Source organism: Miniopterus schreibersii (assembly GCF_964146895.1).
Source record: "Miniopterus schreibersii genome assembly, chromosome: 19".
NCBI lineage: Eukaryota > Metazoa > Chordata > Mammalia > Chiroptera > Miniopteridae > Miniopterus > Miniopterus schreibersii.
The window spans coordinates 32,467,537-32,490,830 of NC_138119.1; the positions used below are offsets into that span (position 1 = coordinate 32,467,537).

The 23,294-nt window shown below is 41.1% G+C and overlaps 2 protein-coding genes across 5 annotated transcripts in view; both read right to left on the minus strand.

The window, feature by feature from the left end:
* Positions 1-311: 311 nt before the first annotated feature.
* Positions 312-7,504, minus strand: SNRPE (small nuclear ribonucleoprotein polypeptide E). The gene is made up of 5 exons (XM_081121584.1): positions 7,026-7,504; positions 6,502-6,528; positions 5,374-5,436; positions 4,268-4,346; positions 312-1,633 (listed from the first exon to the last, which is right to left on the minus strand). Exons 1-5 carry the CDS (start codon positions 7,077-7,079, stop codon positions 1,578-1,580), a joined length of 279 nt encoding a protein of 92 aa, XP_080977710.1. The 5' UTR covers positions 7,080-7,504; the 3' UTR covers positions 312-1,577.
* A 7,493-nt stretch (positions 7,505-14,997) lies between these two features.
* ZC3H11A (zinc finger CCCH-type containing 11A) overlaps positions 14,998-23,294 on the minus strand; it is a 36,453-nt gene continuing 28,156 nt past the window's right edge. For all 4 annotated transcript variants that reach the window (XM_081120511.1, XM_081120510.1, XM_081120509.1 and 1 more), the window contains 6 exons: positions 20,771-21,289; positions 20,344-20,423; positions 18,728-19,058; positions 18,046-18,212; positions 17,374-17,441; positions 14,998-16,970 (listed from right to left, as the gene is read on the minus strand). In XM_081120511.1, coding sequence (XP_080976637.1) covers positions 16,712-16,970; positions 17,374-17,441; positions 18,046-18,212; positions 18,728-19,058; positions 20,344-20,423; positions 20,771-21,289 — 1,424 coding nt within the window. In that variant the 3' untranslated portion in view covers positions 14,998-16,711. The remainder of the gene's footprint in view (positions 16,971-17,373; positions 17,442-18,045; positions 18,213-18,727; positions 19,059-20,343; positions 20,424-20,770; positions 21,290-23,294) is intronic.

Sequence of the window (23,294 nt, forward strand, 5' to 3'; positions counted from 1 at the left end):
AAAAATAGGACCTTCCATGTCTTGATCCATTCGGAATAAGCCACAGCAGGCAGTTTTGCTTACATGGGCTAGCCAGGTCAGAAAGGGCCACGAGGAAATGGAAGCAGCAGCCAGCAGGTTTTCTTAGGGATTATATCACTCCAGCTTTTACCTTTCCAGCTATTTTGGTGTCAAGAAAGCTAGTCTTTGCTCTTCTCTTAAAAAGCTTTTCACCAGAAAGGCTGAAGCAGTCTCAGGGCTGCAACTCCCCCTACTGCCCAGTATTTTCTTTGCATGCTGTAGCAGGTTCAATGAATTTCAAACTCAAATGGTAAGAGCTAAAGCAGCGCTTTATTTCAAAATATTACCAAAAAAGCACAAGTTCAAATAGGAGCAGAACAGCTAGAATGCCAAGTTGCAAGCTAGGTTTCTACACTCACCTACAATCTTTCTCACAAAGGGTTTCTTTCACTCAGTTTAAAGAAAAGTTCTGTATCTCCTCCACAGGCACTTGGAAAAGCAGGAAATGGCCTTCTCGGTCCTTTCTCACCCGCACTTCATAATACTGCCCATCACGAGAAATTTAAGGAAGGTCTTTCTCATCTTTCAAGATCCAACTTAAATAGCACTTAACATGTGGTATTGAAGCTATTTGTTTGCCAGTCAGCCTCACTGTATTTATTCAACTTTGTGTCTATCTAACAGCAGATGCTCCATAACCATTTAACAGAATTCTAACTAGAACCACTGTGAGATCCTGGGGGAGGAGAGATTTGTCCACACAGTTCAATTAGGAAATAAGCAATCTCAGTGTCGCTCCTGCTTACGCTTAACAGAGCTCATTCTAATGTACTTTTAAGGCATTTCATTCTTTGCCCATACCCAAATACTTCTCACATTCGGATCTTAGTGATAAAATAATTAACAAAGACCTCACACAATGACTCTATGAAATACTGTAGCTGTTATGTCCCCAACCTCCTGTGGTTAGAAACTAGTGTTCTAACTAGTAGAAACTGTAGCATCCAGAGTTAAAATTGATGAAGGTGACATTTATTAGTGTAATAGGCTATTTTTGTGAACCCTCCTGTTCTCTTCCACCCAATATCAGAAGCTTACATGTCAGGTAGAATTCCTACTCTTTGTCTTAAGAATCTATAGATCAGCCTGGCCGGGCATATGCCCGGTTGTGGGCTTGATCAATGACTCTCTCATCATTGATGTTTCTATCTCTTTCTCCCTCTCCTTTCCTCTCTCTGAAATCAATAAAGACATATTTTAAAAAAAAAGAAAAAAAAAGAATCTATAGATCAGACTTTGTGAAAAGCAAATGCCCATGGCCAACAGCCACCCTTCAGAAAACTAAAATACCAACAGCTAATGGTGCCACTTTGTAAAAGGTCTTCACCACTGGATAGAAAGAAACAATGTAAATTTTTTAACAAAAACAATTCCACATCATTTATTGTCATCTGATAGTAACATAAAGGTAATGAAAGCAATATGAATAAATGTTTATGAACTACATTCCCAACAAAGGACACCTACAAAACACAAACTGTTTGGTTCTCAACAATTTCCCACTTCATTAGTCATTTCTAGTTGGAGACACTTTGGAGCAGAGTAATATTATCTCCTTTTAGCATGATCCGACCTGCAACACAAAATTAAAAAGTTATTACTACCTACTCAAACAACCTTTTAACCTCAGAATTTTGAATGTTCTTGAGCAATTTTGAAAATATTTTCCTGTATGTGAGCATTTTCAAATACCCATAGTAAAAGGTTGTGTACACTGGAGCATATGCACTTTTCAACAGCTACCTAATGTAGAGAATGTAATTTTATGAAAAGTAGTTTCTGTAGACTAAGTTAACTAAATAGGTCTACCCCAACATTTCCCGATGCTCAGTTTGTAGAAGTTGGGAAATGAGTTGTACGTCAAGTTTAGAAAATGCAGCATATTATTGCCCCATTCTTAGAGCTCTTAGTATGTTAAAGATTACATCTTCAATAAACATACCTGTTTAAATTTCACCCAACATTTCCTAAACGTTTCTGAGCAGAGAACACTTTTTTCCTGAGAAATATCCATAAATATCTTCAGGAACACTGGCGTTCAGTAAAACAGTTTGAGAAATGCCAATCAACCCCAATAGTGACTAAATTGTTTCACTTTCCCAGGCTTCCACTACAGGTAATAATCTTTTCTACATTTACAAGATACTACTATGGGAATTCAACTTCATAATATAAGTAATATGTCAATAAGGCAAGTGTGCCCTTCTCAGCACATTTAAATTTAAAAAATTCAGGCTTTCGCCCTAGACACTTTGGCTCAGTGGTTAGCGCACCAGCCCATGGACTGAAGGGTCCCGGGTTCAACTGCAGCCAAGGGCACATACCTCGGTTGCAGGCTCAATTCCCTGGCCCTGGTCAGGGAAAGTACGGGAGGCAACCAACTGATATATGTATGTGTCTGTCTGTCTGTCTCTCTCCCCCCCTTCCACTCTCTCTGAAAAGCAATGGAAAAAATATCCTAGAATGAGGATTAAAAAAAAACAAAAAATAAAAATAAAAAAAACCCCAGGCTTTCATAAAAGTAGCCTAAGCAGGAAGAAGCGGAGCAAAACAACGCCTTTCAGAATCTACTTTCCACATATCTCATATAGGCTCAAGAGAATGCTCAGGGTCTGGGAAAAGAGACATTTGAAGCCCACCACCGATGTAAGTACTAGTGAGCTGTGAACAGGGGCATTAAACAATAAAAACAAAATGCCTAAATAAACCTAAGTTAATGGGATTTTAACAAAAATGGTTTATTCTTGATGAAACCATGAATCCTAAAGACCTTCTGTTAACTGGGTTAAGACATTGTGTTCATTGATCAAATGTTTTTCAGTTTCTACTACATGCCAGGCACTGAATTAGGCACTGAGCATGTTAGGGAGCAAAAAAGATGGGACTCATGCACTTATGGAGCATCTGGCCCAGTGGGAGAGAAATTAATAAAATAATACCCACTAATGAATGTTTTACTACACAGAGAGCAGCGCATACCCTGTTCACCCTCCCTCTATTCCCACCCTAAGCAAAGCAAAGCAAAGCAAAGCAAAGCAAAACCAAACCAAACCAAACCAAACCCTGGGATGAGGTGACATTTCAACTGTTGTAAAGACACAAGAAACAGGATATACAAGATTATGGTGGAGTAAATGTGCAGATTCAAAGAACTAAAAAACAGACAAATGTGGATGAAGCTCAGAAAATGAAGCAGAGAGCAGATCATGAAGAACCTTGGAGAATACATTAAAAATTTCCTTATCCTACGAGCAGCAGGAAGCCACTGAAGTGCGTCAAAGGGATGACAAGGTCAGATTGGTGTTTCTAAAAGATCAGTGCAGCCTGCAGAGCAAACTGGAGAGGATGAGGTGGTTGCAGAGAAATCAATTAGTAAACCAAACAGAAATGTGCTATTCACTAAGATAGGGAACACTAAAATAGCTCTGAAAGTGTGAGGGGTGGGAACTGAATTTGATTTTTGATATGCTAACTTTGAACAGCCTTTGAGACATTCAAATAGAAATGTTTAATAGGCTCAGAGAGGTCTAGGGCTAGATGTAAACTTGGGAGTCAAAGCAGTCATTAGGTGATCTCACAGTTGGGCAGAGTGCATTTACACAAACAGCCTACTACACATCTAGGCCTATATGGTACCACCATGGTATGTGCAGCCCATCATTAACCGAAACGTTGGGATGAGGCACATGACTGTATATAGATGGTAACTGAAGGTGTAGTCTTGAGTGCCTAAGGAAATACAGAGTGACAGGAAGTGCTACAACCAAGCTTTGAGCAATTTAAACATTTAATGGTTGGGTCACAAAGAATGAATTTACAAAAGTCTGAAAAGAAATAGTTAACTAGAAATGAAAAAATGAAAGCCTGCTTATAGTATCACAGAGACAAGGGAAGAAAGTGTTTTAAAAAGGGAGTAGCCAAACAGTGCCAAATGCTGTGGAGAGGACAGTAAATTAGGACTAATATTGACCATTAGACTTAACACCATTAGTCTTTGGTGACACTGGTGAGAGCTAGCTAAGGGGAAAGTCAGAAGTAGAAATGGTGGGGTAAAGAATAAGTGGCCGAGGATTTCAAGTGTACCCTCCCCTCCACAAATAACGTCTCAAGTGTAAACTAAATGTAAACATGAAGTAAGTTACAACTCACTCCATTCTGCAAGTGAATAAAAATTTCTAAAATTCTCTAAGACTATCTATATTCTTACCTAGTTGTTTTCTTGACTTTGTTTTAGAATGAATCTCTTCTGCATCATCTAATACGAGGTTCATATACTCATCAAAACCCTAGAAAAACAAACCATTGACTGTCATCTTCAAGTAAGAGCACATTCAAACCATTCTAAATAAATACACCCATATAGATTCAGATTTGCAAACTAAGTTCAGAAATTCATCCCTTCACTGATCTTTCAGTTGAAACACCACCTCCCACTCTAAGCCTCTTTTTAAATAATGAAGAAAGCCAGAACATATTCCATTAGTTCTGGAACTTTTGGACTTAAGATTTCATTTACTATGGCAAAGAGCCACTCTGCCTATCTTTTATAACGTGCTCAATATGCAGTATGTGTGTACATATATGAATTAATTTCTGCCACCGCTTTTCCCATGTTTCCCACAGAACACTATCACCACTAACCACCACTCTTATTTTCCAACTAATAAACAGGGAAGGTGAGATTACTGGAGAAATCTATGATGCCCAAAGGGCATACTTTCAGCCACATGTCATCCTTCTTTAAAACATGATTTAAGCCCCGGCCAGGTGGCTCAGTTGGTTGGAGCGTTGTCCCAAACACCAGGTTATGGGTTCGATTCCAGCCAAAACACATATATAGGTTGCAGGCTCGATACCTGGTAGGGGCACACACAGGAGGCAACCAATTGATGTTTTCTCTCTCACCAAAATAAAAAAAACATATCCTCAGATGAGAATTTAAAAAAAACCCAAAACATTATACTTAAGGTATTCTGCCACCCTGGAAGTCTTATTTAACTAACCACACCCAGCTCGATCAGGTATCACCTAACCCAGATTGTGCTCCATTAATCCTCACCCCCCTTTAATTTTATTTTTCTGCCCCCTCCATCAAATACTAACATCGTTTAGATTACTTTTAAAAATTAATTTTCTATTTTATGAATTACCCAATCTCTATCAAGTAAAACAATGAGGCAAGGACAATGGGTCCTGAAACACTTTTCTTGGGTTGGGTCTTTGACTTTTTTGTACACTGCTCTGGCTCGCCATTTTTTGTGAAATTTTTTTCTATAACAAACTGCTCTGAGATAAAATATCCTGGGTACTCACAATGATACAGCCCTCTATCCGCATATTCACTTGCTCATAAAGCCACACTTGAATCCGAGATCTCTAAGATAAAAATAGAAATGTTAAAAAGTACACAAAATCCAATCCCTGTGGTCAAACAGTAGAGAAACATGGCTCCTAAGAAACTTAAAAAAAAAAAAAAAAAAGGCCAAGAGTTTTACCCATTTGACTCATATTAGAATTGCTAACCCAGACTGGTTACCTGCCAAGAAACATTCTCATTTAATAAATGCTACACAGGGACCAGACAGTCCCAAGTTAGATAACTTAATCTTGTGATCTTGGGACTCAATCATACTTCTTACTGCTTCTAGTTTCAATACACTTAGAGCGAAAACTGGTGCCAATACAGCACAAAGCAGTAATTTCTGAAGACCAGGGGCTTCCTTCTTACGTGTGACAGTAAAATCCAGCACCAAAACAGCTGGCTCTAGTTTTTCAGTTTTCCAGGTCTCATATCTAACCACCAGGGGAGAAACCTCCAATTCTGATGGTTAAAAATTACAGTGGCTTAAAATTAATCTGTTTTCCAAATGTGTTGTCACACACTAAAATTTGTCAGAGCAAAAGGAACTACATTTTCTCTCAGAGATAATTTAAACACTTTGTTCTGCCAACGCAGACTCTTGCTAACAATTCCCCCCAAAGGAAAGCAGGCTGTCCCTAAGTCCTCCAAACCTATCCCTCCTCTTCCTTCTTTTAGTGTCTTTTCTATACTTAAGTTTCCCCCCAGGTACTAAAACCACTTTATTATGTGATTTAAAACTACTTGGATTTTTCTTCCAATGTTTCATCCTAGGGAAAAAGAATAAAAGGTTGCAATGTTCTGATCGTAATCACCACCAACAAAAGTGCCAATACCCAAACACCACCGTCATGTCTGCCGATGATTTTTGAAATTAGTAATTTTGGTCTTGCGAAGTGATGACAAAATTCTTTACATGCTTGCAGCTAGCACGGCTCCACAGCATATTATGACATTAGCGCTCTCCCTGCACCCCTTGCCCTCGAATACCCCTCCGATCTCCACAAGTTCACCTCTTCAACTGTAGAGCACAGTGATCGGACTACACGACAAGATAACGGAACAACAAACAACTTACGTACATTTTGCAGGTATCTGAAGATGAGGTTCTGCACCAACGGTTAAAGAAAAAAGACACGTACAGCGCACACTCTGTTCCCTGAAACCGGTCCCTACTCCCATCGAATGTTTTCGGAACGCGAGGCCTGGTGCCCACGCCGCGAAAAGAGCCCAACTAGGCTCTCGTTGGGGGTCCCTCCAGACTCCGAGGAATCTCCTCCCTCCCCCTCTTCTTCTCAGGGAGTTTCCTTTGGCGCCATCTTCCTCCTCCCCAAAACCGACACCTCCCGCGCGTATTCAGTACCTAATTAAGGCTGTTCCCCCCCGCCGCTCGCCCCCGCCCGGCCCGCAACCCTCGCAGGGCTCTGCCGGAGCCCGCCTCCCGCCATCGCCGCGCTCTCCGCGCCCCGCGCTCTCCCGGGCCTCGGGCGCCGCGCGGGCTCACGGGATGCGGAGGAAGGAGCACACCGCCGCTCCGAGCCGGCCGGCCGCCCTCTGGCCGTTTTCTGGCCCGAACCTCCCGGCCCTGAAATCCTGAGTAGGATACGATGGGCTGCACCATCACCTTCTGCACCTTTTGGCCCTGGCCGCGGTACGCCATGGCGGACGCCAACAAAGACCACAGGGAGCCGCGCGGGACCTCAGAAAGCGGCTTCTGGAATCAAGAACCGGAAGCGGAAGTGTGCGGTGCTCGCGTAGCGGCCTGCGCAGCTCCCCGGAAGTGCTTCTCTAGCTTTTCTCGGTGCTCTAGAGCCTCCGGGGGAGGCCAAGTTGAGGCGACTGCGCTTTGGAACAGGGGGTCGGTCCTACAGCGCCACCTGGAGGGCGGCGGCGGCGGCGACACCGGCGCGGTGGACGCATCTCCTCAAACCCCTGAACTCACCGTCCCAAATGACTTAATCGGCTGCAGGATCGGGCGCCAGGGCGCCGACATCAATGAGATCCCCCAGATCAAAACTGCCATCCAGTGGAAGGCTCTTCCGGTAGGCAGGTCACTATCGCTGGTTCTGCCGCCGGGGTTAGTCTGGCCCAATGTCTAATCGATGCCAGGCTTTCCTCGGAGGAGGGCGTGGGGTGCAGCTAGAACAGTGTGGGTCACTCATAACCTCTTTCTGCTGTTTCCCCAAGATCCAAATGTGTCATTTCTCGTCAGTGATTCCAGGTTTTAAATAATTTGTAAGTGTTCAGTTTCTACACAACTTTATCATCCGCTAAGAATTTAAAAATCGCATTCTCTGTTCAGCTGTTAATGCTGGATCCCTACTTAGTTTTATAAGCTTTTTCCCTGTTTTTAGTTTTGTTTGGGTTTTTGGTTCATGAGTTTTATTTCTGTTTGTCGATAAGAAATGTAAGGGTAGAATGTTAATAAACTTCAGTTTAGTTCTGTGATGTCAAGAATTTTAAAATTAAAAAGTGGATTGGTTAAAAAAAAAAAAAAAAAGAGCCAAATGGTCCCTTTGCTTTCCTCTCTCTATAGAATGGGTTGGTTTAGTGCTTTCCCTTCCCCTTCCCCTTTTTTCTTATTTTTGGTGCCGAAACCTGGGCCTTAGTGCTTTTTCTAAAGCCGTTTCCTCGGGATGTAGGCGTGATGCAGCGTTGTGATGGAGAGGGCAGGGCGGCAAGCAGCCCAAACCCACCTGCCAAGGGTCAGTTCTGCAGCTTTGCCACGCCTCGGCTTCGCTGTTCCGAAAATGGAGATAAAAGCGGGCCTTCCTCGGGGGCTGAAGTTTCAGGGAAGCAGCGCGTGTGCACAGCCTGTCTGTGTGCACACACCAAGGCCTCAGTGTGCTAACACAACCGTGTCCTGGCAACAAGAGAGCAGCTGAGCTTCGTTAGGCCATGTCATGTCCTGGGTGTGGCTCGGCAGAAATTCCCTCGAATGGGAATACCCATTTTATAGATGAGGAGACTGAGGCTCAGAGCTGAACGGACTTGTCTAAAGGGAGAGTGGCGAGCGGCAGGAACATAACTTGCTTCACTGAGGTCTTCTGCTGGAGGATAATGTTAATGCCGACCTCATACAGGTGTTGAGATCAAAGGACATGAAAGTGATTTTTAAACTGGAGGGAGCTAGAAAACGCATGGGATATTATTTAAGAAATTTTCCTACCTCAAACCCAATAGAGGGTCATGTTGGGCGGAGAGAGGAAACGAGTTCGATTTGCTGAATTCAAAGGCAGCGTGGAGGGAACAGGCGGCACAGCGGGTCCATCGGAGACGCTTAGCCACTTGTTCTGCATTTTCCCGCTTCTGAAGTCATGATTTCTAAACTTTTAGGGATTGATCCCTATAACCGATCATTTGACTGATTATACAACTCATCACAAGTGATTTGCTTTTTAAAAAAATGATTTTGCTTTTTTACATTTAAATCTTTGATTGAGATTTAATCTAAAATGTATCCCAGTGTATCCGGGAACCGATACAGCTTTGTAATTTCTAGATGGCTGTCCCATTTTCCATCATCGTTACAAAAAAATAACTCATTGCTCCCCATTCAACTTAAAATACATTTATAAATATAACAAGTGTATGTGTGTATGTATACAGTGTGTATTTTGTTTATTTGATCTTTGTGTCTATTTATGGGCCAGTATCACCGTTAAAATTATTATAGCTTTAAAATGTTTTGTTATTTGGTAGGACTAAAAGTAGGTAGAATTATCCTAGCTATTGTTGGTTATTTTCCCCGCAAACTTTAGAATTAGCTTCTCTAGTTTAAAAAATCCTTTTGGTATTTTTACTGATTACATTAAACTCTAGAACAACTTAGAATTAATTTTTAAAAATCTAAATACATGATGCCTTTCTATTTGTTCAAGTTTTCCTTTGAGTCTTTGAGAAGTTTTTGTTTTCTTTCGTTTTTAGTTTCTTTCGACTTTATCTAGTTTAGTCATAGCTATTTCATGTCTCTTGTCCTTAAAAATGAGTTTCCTCAATTGTATGCTCTAGCTGATCTTTAGAAGAAAATGTGATCAATTCAATTATATAAAATTTACCAAGTTTTATGTGACTAAAGAGCCATAATAAAGTCAAAAGATCTAGGAAAAAATATATTTGCACTAAAACAAATGGTTAACTAATTTTAGTACTACATTACTTCCTGTCCCCCAAATGTTGTTCTCGTTCTCTATTGCTGTGTAAGAACTATTCCAAAATTTAGTTTAAAATGACAACAACCACTTTTGTTGTAATTCATAATTTTGAGAGTGAAGAATTTGGACAGGGCTCCGCTGGGTGCTTTTTCTGCTCCAAAGGACATATCTAAGCCCTTGGCATGGGTATTCAGAAGGCTAGCCTCAGCTGGGTCCCTCTCCATGTCCACGGAGCCTCAGGGCCTCACCACGTGGTCTCTCTGGCAGAATAGTACGCTTTTTTAATATGAGTGAGCCCAGGGCTCCAATAAACCAAGGCCGAAGCCGCCCTTAAAGGCCTTGGACTCGTATAGTATTCATACCCCAGGCCAGATTCCTAGAATCTGTGAAAAACAGAGCACACCTCTTGACAGGAGGTGTGTTGAAGAATTTGTAGTCATTTTTAATCTGACAGAAAGACCCAAAGTAAAAACTGAAAGTGGATGTGATCAGTTCATAGCAAAGAAAATACAAATGGTCTTCAAATATGAAACACTGCCCAACTTGAATCATGAGACAAATGCAAAGTATACTACACGGAGAAAGCATTTTCTCCCATTAGATTGGCAAAGCTCAAAAAGTGATGGTAATGCCAATTACTAAACTCCACTTGTAGGTATTTAATTCTACAGATAAACTTACATGTGTGGTATAATGTAATCTATCATTGTGTTATTGTTTGAAATACCAAGACAGGAAACCTAAATGCCCGTCAACAGGGGCTAGCGCAGTGATTGCATATTCATGTAGTGTAACACTATGTGCAACCGCATCAGGAGTGAAGCAGCTCCGTTCTGGTATGAAATTATATCCACTACACAGTAAGACAAAAAGCCAGCTACGCTGCAGCTTAGATTTACCTTAAGGTAATCCAGTGGAGCCAGCCAGACTGGATCTCAGATGGGGCAAGTCTTAGGAGCAAAATTTAAGGAGTCACACTTACATGTCGTGACTAAACCCCTGAGTGAGTGCCTCCCTAATCGGTGTCCAGGCATCTTGTCCCCCTAGGGTCAGCCCTGCAGACCAGAATAAGTGGTGAATAGTTGGTATGGGCACAGATAAAACAGGATTTGTAATGAACTTGCAATTCATAATTTAAAACTATTCATAATATTCATAATAAACATAATAAAAAAGGTGCAGAACATCATGTGTTTTATACATGATGGTGTACAGAAGTGTATTTGCTTATATAGCAGGTCCTCAAATAACATCTTTTTGTCCAATGTCATTTCATTGTAACATTGCTGAGATGCCTCAAGAACTTAACCATGTTTATATCCATTAGCCTGCGGTAAAATTTGTTCCATTATACATTGTTTTGCTTAAAGTCACAGAACCTATTGACGCTGTTAAGTATATACCTAAAATATCTCTGGAAAAATACCTTAGAAACCGGTAAGATTGGTTTTGGGGAGCTGCGTTCCTGGGACTGGAGTAGGAGGGAGGATTTTTACTGTGTGCTCTTATACACATTTTGAATCTTGAAACTTAATGAATATATCACTAATTCGATCAATTCATTAAATAGGGGAGGATACTAGAAACATTTTCTTTCCTTTTTTTAAATTGCAACCAATAATGTTCTTGTAAAACTTGAGATACTTGCCACTCCCAAGGTTACCTGCAAAATGGGAATTACTGATCCAAAGAGACATACCCTGAGAAGAGTCACCTCCAGGCCTCCCAAATACTGAACACCCTTCCTCTCAGCTTGGAGTTGTTTCCATCGCAGCCAGAAGCTTCAGAACTTGCTGAACGGCTGTGACTAATTAGAAGCAAGCCAAAGAATGGGGCTGAGGAGACAGAGGCGGTCCAATAGAGCTCCATAGCTCTTGAAATGGGTCAAGAAATTTTTCACTCATCCAGCACATATTTATTGAATGCCTTCTGTTATGGGTAAAGTGTGCCCTCCCCACCTCGAAACTTGTGTGTTGAAGCTCTAACCTCCAGTATCTCAGAATTTTACTGTATTTGGATGGACCCTTAAAAAAGTAATTAAGGTTAAATGACATCATGTGAGTTGGCGCTAACCCAACGTGACTCTTTATAACAGATTACACACATATGCGAATGCAGAGGAAAAACCACGTGAGGATACAGTGAAAAGGTGGCCATCTACAAGCAGAGAGAGGCCTCAGACACCAAACTTGCCAACACCTTGATCTTGGACTTCTAGCCTCCAGAACTGAGAAAATGAATGTGTTGTTTAAGCCATCCAGACTGTGGTATCTTGTTATGGCAGCCCTAGAAAGCTAACACACCTTCTATGTGCCAGGCCTGTACTAGGTGCTGAGAATATATAGGTTAGTAAGGATATGTCTTGAGTTTATACTCTGCTGAGGAAGATGTACAGCTAAATGATTTTAAAACAATGGGGGTGCCCGTCCGGTCATGGCTCAGTGGTTGAGCATCAACCTAGGATCCAGGAGATCGAGGTTCGTTTCCTGGTCAGGGCACATGCCCGGGTTTCGGGCTCCTTCCCCAGTCGGGGGCGTGCAGGAGGCAGCCCATCAATGACTCATCACTGATGTCTCTCTATCCCTCTCTCCTCTTCTCTCTGAAATCAAATAAAGATATATTTAAAACAATGAAAAAACCACAATGGGGGTAAACAAAGTGTATTATATGCTTAGAGGACAGGCGCCAGGCCTCAGCGTGGGGAGGAGAGCAGGGTGTTGGGAGCGTAGCCTAGAGGCGATGGAATGTGTAGGAGTTAGCCGAAGGAGGAGGCCTTTAGGTAGAAGACAGACCACGTTAACAACGGCAAAGAAAGGGCTAGAGAGAGATTAGTGTAGAAGGGAAGTCAACAGCCAGTAGTTTTGAGCATGAAGGGTGAGTGGTGGGAAAGGGCAGGTAGGGCCTTACATGCTATGCTGACGGACCTGAACTTAATTTTGGAAGGAAGGGGAAGTCACCGGAGGATTTTATGAAGCCGGAGTGACAGATTGGCATTTAAAATACTTTTCTTTAAGAAGGAAAACAGTTTATACCTTTGCTAAGAATAACAGCAGAGTAAGAATGACACAGGACAGAGAGAGTACCAATGGTATGGTCAGAAGTCATCACTGGTAACAAACCTATCTGCTCGGTTTGGCCTTGTTTGCAGCTCAAACTATCTCCTTTATTAAGCTGCACAGAGCTCCAGCTGTCACACCTGAAGTCTCTAACTTACTGATTTCTCACTCATTCCCTCTGCAGCAGCATCCACTTAGTACCTGCACCTGCTTCGCTCCTGGCACTTTCCTCTTACACGTATTTCCTGAGATTTCAAGAGCAGGGCTTTGCCTCACTCATCTACCCCTAGTGGCCAGTCGTGTTTAATCATAGTTTGAATTCATGTCCTAACTGGAGCCTCTGCAAGGAGTGGCAGTCCAAAATACTCTTGTGGCAGTCACGCCAAGACTGTGTCACATTTCCTAACAGGAGCTTTTCTAAACTTGACCCCTCTCCTTGAGCTCCTAACCCAAGTAAGTGACACTAACCATAGACCCATTTTACTTCTTCCCTTTGACATTTCTCTTCGTTTCTCTTGCATTTTCTTCATACACCCAATCCCCAATTTCACTCACTCAACAGCTTTTTATTTGAGCATTTCCCCTTCTCTGCCGTTAGTCTGAATCTTGGCTGTTTACCCTTCCTCTTAACTCTACAGATTTTTGCTTTACTCCTGAGAACAAGCCAGTCAAGAGTCTAAAAACCAAAAAACCCAAGGACAGGCAATACTAAGTTTTAATACACTCATCACCATAGACGAAGACTCAGTAACAGCGTAGCTGTTAAGTCCAACCAAAATCTAAACACTTTCCTAAGCCCACTCAGTAAACCTTGGGACCCCGGGTTTTTCAAAACTTAAAATTCTAGATTGCTGTTCTTATTTAAGGCCATTGCTTACTCTTTGCCCATTTTATTTTACCACACTAAGAAAATGGTCAAGTATTTTCTTTGTGCTCATATGCTTAAATGACATCATTTTGCAAATTCAAATGGAGTTTGAACAAATTACAAATGCAGTCAGATGTGTGGGCTGTGGAAACTTGCATTGATTATTGAAGAGCTTCCAAAGATACTTTAAGAAAAAAGAGCTCTTGAAACAAATCAAACCCAACTGCAAGTAAGAATGTGCCTGTCTTTTCTTGGTAAATCTGCACACACTGACACCGCAATGAAGATAAAAGGCAGTGATCTTCAATGCAGTGTAAGATTTAGTATCAAAATGATTTAAAATAAGGGGTACACACTAAGCACTCAATAAACGTTAGCTAGTTTTAAAGTGTTACCTATTAAACAGCCAGCAACTGGTGACCACAGTTCCTGTTGCTAAACTGACAAATTCAAAGCATGTATGTGTATGTGTGTGTTTTGAATATGTCTTTATTGATTTCAAAGAGAGGGAGAGAGAAACATTAGTGATGGGAGAGTCAATGACCGGCAGCCTCCTGCACGCCCCCTACTGGGGATCGAGCCCACAAACCAAGCATGTGCCCTGACTGGGAATCGAACTGCAATCTCCTGGATCCTAGGCTGACGCTCACCCGCTGAGCCACGCCCGGCCGGGCCAAAGCAAGTATTTTTAAGAATTGCAGAAATATTTCAGCAAAATGAAGCCACAATTTTAGAAAAGGATCATAAAACCTTGACCAACAGAGAATAAGCTTTATTTCTGAAACTACAATTATTAAACATCAGTCTGATCTCTCTGGTTTCACAGATTGGTCAAGATGAAAATAAACTCTGTTCTGGCCAAATGAGGACCAATTGGAATCTGAGGTTAAGGTCACAATTTTAATCACTTGAGACAAATATATGAATTGTAAACTGTTTTCAAATTTTTGGCTATAGCCAAACTGTACTATTTAGGCCCTTTTCCTACTTTTACAATTCAAAACCATCATCACTCAGTCTGTTTTGCTTTTTGCGAAAAGTTGATTCAACTTGTTGGGGCTACTATTTGGGGGGAAAAAAACCTATGTTCTTTGGTGGCTAACATTTATATGTAATCCCATAACAAAATACTGGCACACCACTGAATAAACCTGGACTTTCCTGAAAATTTTTATATGCCTTCATGTTTGAAAATTCTAAATTGTTGAATCCATCTAAGATCACTTCTAAAAACCCTCTCTTTTAAGAAATTTAATGACGTAACTTGAGTTACAATGATAGTGGCTGAGTACCCGTGCCAGAAAAGAATCGCATGTGACACGCACTCTTACCTGAAGCGTGCGTGGCTAAAGCTGAGCAAGCCTGTGGTGAGTCTGGCAATATGTCCTTGTAGAAGGGTTAGCCAAATACCTGTGAGGCTGGAGCACTTACATTCTGACTGCGGCCTCTGTTGAGGCAGATCCTAGGCTGAAGTGATGTATGACTACATAACTCACAATGTCAAGACTTTCCTACACCAGTTTTATTTAAAACACAAATAAGTATTTCTGTGTAATGAATGGCAAATGGTTTAAACAATGCTGAACGTGAATCATTGACTAATACAAGAGCTTTAAATATGAAACAAAATTATTTTTTAAAAAGCAAAGAATAAAGGTTATATACAAAACAGACCTGGAATCTGTAAGCTGATTCCAGAAAGGAAATGAGTAGAAAATCTGTGGTGAAAGCAAACATTCCACCCCTGCTTTGGAGAAGGGCTACGATACAACATTCAGTCAGCTGAAGATGGATTGACAGGTGTGTCTATACATAAATTTCAAGTCATTTTCACTTGTGCAGAATCATCCAGATCTTCCCAAGACTGAATGGCAGTCCTGTGGCTTTCTTCCTGTTCCATATTCCCAACAAGGCTACATGAAGTTCAACTCTTGATGAGCCGCTTACAATAGCAGTTCCTTAGGAGCCAACATGACAGGTGGGTCAGATTCCCCTATGAGAAACAAAACTGGCCACCTACAGCAAAATACCAAAATGGACAAGTCCTTCTTTCCTCTTCCTTCCAATTATGTATAATGTCTCCTTTTAAGACTATCAGCCCCACATACTCGTTCCTTCACAGTCTAAACCTTGAGGTGACACGAAGGAGACCAACATCAAAGAAAGAAAATTCAGTTCAGAAATGACAAAAACTGGATGGTATACAATACACCTCCAGGACATCTCAACCCCTTCTGTAGTACAGTCCACTGTACTGCTACAGTCCATGCATACACATTGGCAGCTTGAATGAGTTCATTTCCCCCCCTCAGGTGGTTAAAGGACACTAAATAAATATTGGGCAAGAGGAGTTTGCTGGGGGAGTTAGAAATATAAAATTAAGCAATTTTTATTCCTGTGATAATTCAATGCTAGTAAGAGGCAGGTACTAAAGAAGAGAAGGGACAACTTTCATACTAAAAAAAGAATTCCTCTAATCATTATGTCACTATCTCTTATTAAGAATCCAGGGAATCCCAGAAATAGAAAGTTAATTTCAGAGAACCCCTGAGGCACTTTAAAGCCTTAAAAAATTACAGTAATAAATTAGCTATTGATCTTCAGAGGCTTACACAGCAGTAGAAACATGAAAATCGGGTCCAAAAAGTGATGTCCAGATTACAGGCTTCCTGAGCTGCTCAGCTCTAAAGCTTAGACGAATCTCCAAATACTTTAAAAAACACATACAATTTAACACAGACTGAGTGAATTTTTTGTTTAGTGGTAGCATGAAATTTGGTCCTTATGGTAGCAGCTGTCTTCATCCTTCCCAAACTCATGTAACATTAAGCACATTGAGACAATACATAAAAGAAATAATACAACAAAGGGGGAAAAGCCAAAAGTGACCGACACCTCAAGGAGTCACAAAGTCCTCTTGCACCCTTCACTTGGACCTCCTCTCAGTCTTTTCGTGGAGAGAGGGGTAAGACAGAACTTTTTCTTGAAGATGCTAAACAATGGCATCAAATGGACAAAATAGTTATCAAGGGACTTAAAAAATCTGACCCCAAGGAACCTAGGACACATACAGTTAATTCAGAGGTATACTTCTGATCTGGGGCATATTCTAAAGAAATGATCATCTTGGGTAAATGTTACAATAGATGAAACTAAGTCCAGTTTTTTGGTGAGTTTTTTTGTTTTTGTTTGTTTAAACGTCCTACCACCACCTTCAGCTGTCAATCATTTCCGACAGCTCAAGCAGAAGGTCATCTTCATCCTTCCCAGGATCCAGGTCAATCTCAGCTTCTAATTTGCCTCCTGAAATCTCCCATATTAGTTTCTCAAAATCATCCTCCACAGAGAGCGGGGGCTTTCCTGCTGAGGCAGAGCTGAGTCGGCGAGTTTTCGTGGCCATCTGGGATGAGGAAGGGCCAGATCCTTCTGGCGGAGAGGAATCTGAAGAGGACTGGGCTGGAGGCAGCACAAGACTGTAAGAAACAAACCCCAGAAGATTATTAAAAACTGCCGTTTATCAATGACTAGCTGGAATACCTAGTCTCAGGGACACAAAGAGTTAGCAAAGAGTTGTTTCTGAGGACACACAAAAAGAATTTTTATTAATTGGGACAAAGCATTTTCCTCCTTTTAAAGCAGAATTCAGGCAGGTGTTCAAAACATTTTTGAAATAATATAGGCAAAATATAAACAATGGCACCTGAGGAGAACAGCAACCCTGAGCATTACATTTTCTTTCAATTAAACTGAAGTTCAGCACTTATTTAGTGTGGCTAACTTGTAAATGCTTAGCATTATTTGGCGGTGTTATTCCCTACAGAGCGTAAACAGTAATAGTGGCCTAAGTTTGATTTAAAAGAACTGCAAGGTAATTACCTGTCTCTAGGTCTCTCTGTCTCAGGCACAGTGACTGATTTGTCCTCAGAGAGGAGTGGGACAACAGCCTACAAAAGTAAGAGGAAGGTAATTCAGTGAGAGAGTCAGGCTTTTTAATCTGAGCATATTCACTTTCTTTTGTCCCCTTCTTAGAATCATGGCTATCACTTTAAGCCTGGGAATCTATGAATAAATAAGCCAAAGGTTGGGTGTACAAATAAGCAAAATATTTTAAGCACTCCAAAACTAGCTTTCAAAAGTCCCATCCTTCCACTTCACAAATGTCTGATATAAACATAAAATGCAGTAACAATCTAAACAACAAAAATCCTTAGAAAATGGCAGGAAGTGCCTGGCCGGTGTGGCTCAGTGGTTAAGCATCGGCCTATGAACCAGGTGGTCACAGCTCGATTCCTGGTTAGGGCGTATGCTGGGGTTTCGGGCTCGATCCCCAGTAAGGGGCCTGTAGGAGGCAGCCAACAGATTATTCCCTGTCATCACTGATGTTTGTATCTCTTTCCCTCTCCCCTCCTCTCTCTGAAATCAATAAAAACATATTAAAAAAAAAGAAAATGGCAGGAAGTACCACACATGGGTATAGATGGAGAGAGGGTCTTCCCAGCTTTCCTACCGCAGAGACTAAAGTGCTGCTGAGTTAGGTCTACTTCTTACCACAGCTGCTTTCTTGGCTGGACTTTCCTGCAGGACGCTGCTGGAGCTGAGCGGCTTCACAGCTGCGATGACAGCAGGGTGGATCTCCACAGCCTTGCGTTTGGGGGCCACTTTGGGGGAAGAGACCACTTTAACCACAGATGGCTTCACATTCACTTTGGGTTTAGCTACAAGGAACAGAAAATATCTGATTAATAGCTAAAAAAAAAAAAAATCCCTATTTTACATGGAGAATAACTCAGAATACCAAAATTCCTTCACAGTACTAGATGTACAACAAATAATTAAAAAATAAAGCAACAAAAAAACTCAGACTGAAAACGACCCACAAGCGATTTGAACGATACATATCCACCATGTAAATATATTCTCAAATGATTCCTTTCAGTGGCTCTTGAATTCGCCACTGCTCTTCTAATCCTTGTTTTTCCTCAAAACCAGAGGGAAAATGCACCACAGAAAGTTAAACAAACAAACAAAAATTCTAAATAGCAATTTTAAATGCTGAGGAAGAAACTCATCCACTTTTCTTTTTAAATAGAATTATAACAACTGTTACTTACTATCCACTCGTGTGACTAGGATACAAGACAAATGAAATTCAACTCAATTGCTGCAGAGAATTACTAAAACTTGGTAACTTTGAGATCCTAAAGCAAGACATACTAGAAAAAACACTCACCTTTACCCCTTTTTTCCAAGGTCTGTGCTGCACATTTCACATTTAATATTGAGTCGCCGATCCCTGAGGTTTCTACCTCTGCCTTCTGGGATGACTTTGTGGGAAACCGCTTTGTTAGGTTCCGTGTGATGCCTGGCACAGTAGTGAGCACTGGCTTCTCTGCTATCTGGCTATTACAAGAGTCTACATCTCCCCAAAGGGATTTCAAAACTGATTTTTCCTTCTGCGAGGTTCCCCTCTCTGGCTGTTTCTGTATGTGCTTTTCTCTCATGGTCTCACATCTCTTGACTTGAATTTTAGTGATGCCAACTCCTGTTGTCTCATTTGAACCCTATGGATAAATTTAAATGAGAGAATTAAAATCTAGTACCTCTAGCCCTGGCTGGTGTCACTCAGTTGGATGGGTGTCATCCCATGTACTAAAAGGCTGCCAATTTAATTCCCGATCAGGGCATGTGTCCAGGTTGTGGGCTCAATCCCTGGTGGGGGGTGAGGCAGCGACTGATGTTTCGCTCTCACGTGGATGTCTCTCACTCTCTCTTCCCCGCCCTTCCCCTCTCTAAAAAAAATAAAAATAAAAATCAAATACCTCTACCAACCTATACAATAATTACTATTTATAAGTTTCAAATCAAGCAGTGTCTCACATAATCCAAAATATGAGAGCTTTTGTTCTTTGATATTAAATAAAAACCACCAAGCTGCCCTGGCCGGTTTGGCTCAGTGGTTAGAGAGTCAGCCTATGGAATGAAGGGTCTCAGGTTTGATCCCTGGCCCCAGTTAGGGTAGAGGCAACCAACCGATGTGTCTCTATCACAGTGATGTTTCCCTCTCTCCCCCCTTCCTCCCACTCTCTCTACTATGGAAAAAAATATCCTCGGGTGAGGATTAACCAACACACACACACCCACCACCACCACCACCACCACCACCACCACCAAGCTAAAGGTGAGAGATTAAAGATGTGTGCAACAATAAAAACCGATTCTTTAGGCTAGATAATCAGAACCCTAAGTCTAATAAAAATGATTTTAAATAATCAGACACTTAGCACTAACGTACAAAGACGTTCATTATCTTAATAGGTAAAACAAAATCTAAAAGTCCAGAAACAGACTATATTTATAAAACACTATAGTCAATAAAGACAAACATCTTGAAGAATATTAATGTGGTATAGTTAAAGCAGGCTACAAAATGATACACTGTAAAATTCTCAATTACATTCTAAACATGAATCAAAGACTAAAGGAGTTCACATACATGTGTATATAAACAAAAGGCTTGAAGGAAACCCATGAAAAAAACTAATGGTGGTTACATGTAGACAGTAATTATAGGGTTTCTCAGTCTTTTGAAATTAAACATTCCCAAGTTTAGTACAATGAATTGGTATTACTCTCAAAGGCAGGAAAAAAAACTTAGTTTAAAAAACACTGATGGCCAATGAAAACAACTTTAAAACGTAAACATAGTGAAAGACTGTTTACGTAATGTATCAGTGAAGTGTTAAACAGAAACTTATTATAAGCTAAAACTAAAAAGCCCATTTTACCATTCATCTAACCTTCACCTGAACATAGACGAAACTATGCAACGACTTTAAAGGAACTCGCCTCTTTAGCCTCTGCTCTAGCCACACTGGTCTGAAAGGCAGCTTCGCTCTCCTCTTGAAGTTTCTTCTCTTCTTTCACACCTACATTTGCATCAAACACATCATCGGTTATTTCACTTAGGCTGCAACTTCGGGACAGATGAAATCAAACAAAACTTTTCCTAATGAAAGTAATGCTAAGATAGGACAAATAAAATTGTAGATAAAACCCACTGGTCCTCATAGTTTCAATATGTACTTTAAAATATCAAAGCTCTATATAGTGCTGCTACACAAAAACAGCTGAACTTCACTTAATCCAGTGGTTCTCACAGGTTACATGAGTAAAGAAAATCTCTTACAGAATTCCTCTGAACGTCCTGTGGAGCACTGCCCTTTGAAATGTTATTTGGGGAAGTGGTGCTACAGACCAAGCTCTTTCTCATTACCTGATTTTTTGGTGATTCGGAGCCGCCTAGCCCCTGGGGTGGCCTCAGGCTGAGGCTGAGGCTGAGGCTGAGGCTGGGAGCTGGTGCTGCTCTTGGAGCTCTGCTGCACCCTCAGTGCCTTCTCCAGTTTAATTTCCTCCAGCGTCTTGATATGCACCTCCTGCATAGACTTTGTTCTACCTGCAGGCTCCTCTGATTGTCCTTTGTTGGCAACTATCGGTGGCAAAACTGATGCTTTTTTAATTTCATTATCAGTCTTTAACTTGATGCAAGTTACATCCTTTTTGCTTTTTTGCCTCTCTGCTTCCTGTTGCCGATGTTTCTTTTCAGCCAGGACCTCAGAGAAGGTTTTGATTCGGACAGTGGAAGAGCTTCTTGCTCCTGAAGTAGAATCATCAACTTTTGAAGGTCCTTCTGTCTTGAGTTTAGTTTGCAGTTCTCCACGTTTCTGACTGGCTCTCTCAAGAAGAATTTCTTCTAATGTCTTCACGTGGATCTCACCAACCTTAGTAACTCTCTCTGTTTTCAAGAGGGAAAAACAAGTCACTCGGAGTTCACCTCTTACTGAGCTACAATCTCTATTCTTGGTTGAGGACAGAGTCCAGCAGAGTGGCATCATTTAGGCAGGCACATGATCAGAAGCATAGCAGTTCCCGCCTCAAACTCAGAATGCTGCTTGTCTCAGCTACAGCCCTCAAGGGAAACTCCCAGAGAGGCAAAATCTACTGATCTGGACTTCTATTCAGGAGCCTATTCTTGAGGAACCTGGAAGCCACTTACTACTTGAAGAAACTTGTCATTATAAATCTTACTAATAAAAACAGCAACAAATTAATTCTTCCATTCACTCAGATATAAACATGTGCTGGATGTTGTGCTGCAAATGTAATGCGCAGCAAAATACAATCTCTGCCAACATGTAGCTTACAGTCGAACAGGTCAATAATTAAGCGACAAAGTATGGTAATGACGATGGCTTTGATAAAGGAAATATGCTATACAGGAGCATAGAGGGAGAACATCAACTTCTGTCTAGGAATTGGCTAAGGGAAGCTTTTCAGAGGAAGTAATATTTAAGTGATATTTAAAGGGTGAAAAGGAAGTAAAACAGGTGACAAGACAGAAGAAAAATGGGAAAGGCCCAGAGACTGACATGCCAACGAAGAGCTATTTTTTAATAATACATTAATCATTGTTCATCTGTTAAAACTGAGGAGAAAATTTCACACTTGGCAGATATACATGCCCTCCTTACTGAAGGGCTACAAAGAAAGAAATATTGAAGTGATGTGGGAAAAAATCAAGAATTTGGATATTATAAACACACATATTTAATCACTAAATACAGCTTTTAATGAAAGATCAAAACCAAAGATTATCCTTCTACATCCTTAAACACATCACGTTCTGAACCTTTGAATATGCTGTTGCTTCTGCAAGGAATAGTCCCTACAGACTTCATTTCTTTTGCTTCCCAGTTAGTTTTAACTGAGTTTGTCTAAAACCTGACAACTCCCAAATCCAGTCTGCTACACTGACCACACAGTACCATAACTGATTGTATTCCAACCACACTAGATACTTCATTAGAACAGTAACTATATTCACTTATCTACACTATTTTAGTTCAGGGTGCACTAGATTGAAAGCACTCACTGAATTATTTCCTTAAGCTTTTAAAATAAAAGTTCTTCCATTTCAAAATGGTACACTGATCTCAAAATAACTCCAATAAAGTACAATATGAGTGGTGCCATGGTGATCATTTCCCTACCCTATCAAAATTTCATCAAAACAAGAGAAGACATTAAAAGTAGACTAAATAACCCTTGCCCGTGTGGCTCAGTGGTTAGAGCATTCACCCATGCTCTGAAGGGTCATGGGTTCAATTCCCAGTCAAGGGCATATACCTGGAGTTGCAGGTTCCATTCCTAGCCCTAGTGGGGGACGTGTGTGGGAGGCAACCAATCGATGTGTCTCTCTCACATGGGTGTTTCCCTCCCTCCCTCCCCTCTATTCTCTCTAGAAATCAATGGAAAAATTATCCTCGGCAGAGGATTAACAATAGCAACAGAAACCAAAGATGCTACTGGCAGAGCCTAAATCCTGAGCAATTTCTGAGACAGAAAGAGATGTCTGAATTTACAGAAAAAAACAGAAAAAGAACTGTAAAAGTGAGATGTTCTTCCCAGCAGAGCCAAAGAAAGCTGCCAAACTAGTATGAAAAGCAACAGTGGGTAAAAATTTAAAGATGGCCTATCGACCAGCTGGGCCAGTCATGATCTTCTCCTGAGAACTACTCCCTAAGAGGAGGAGAACCTGCTGGGGAAGGGAGCACATAAGGATGCTAGGGCTGGAGAGAAGTAGAGCATGAAAAATCTCAGGCTTTCACAAATGCCAAGCAGAAAAAGGAATGGGGTGGGGGAAGAAAACTGAAAAGCAAAGCTAGAAAAGGAAAGAAATCAGTTGCACTCTGAAAGAAAGTCTTTCTAACTGTGGTAATTGTAGGGGCCTCCAGCCTTCC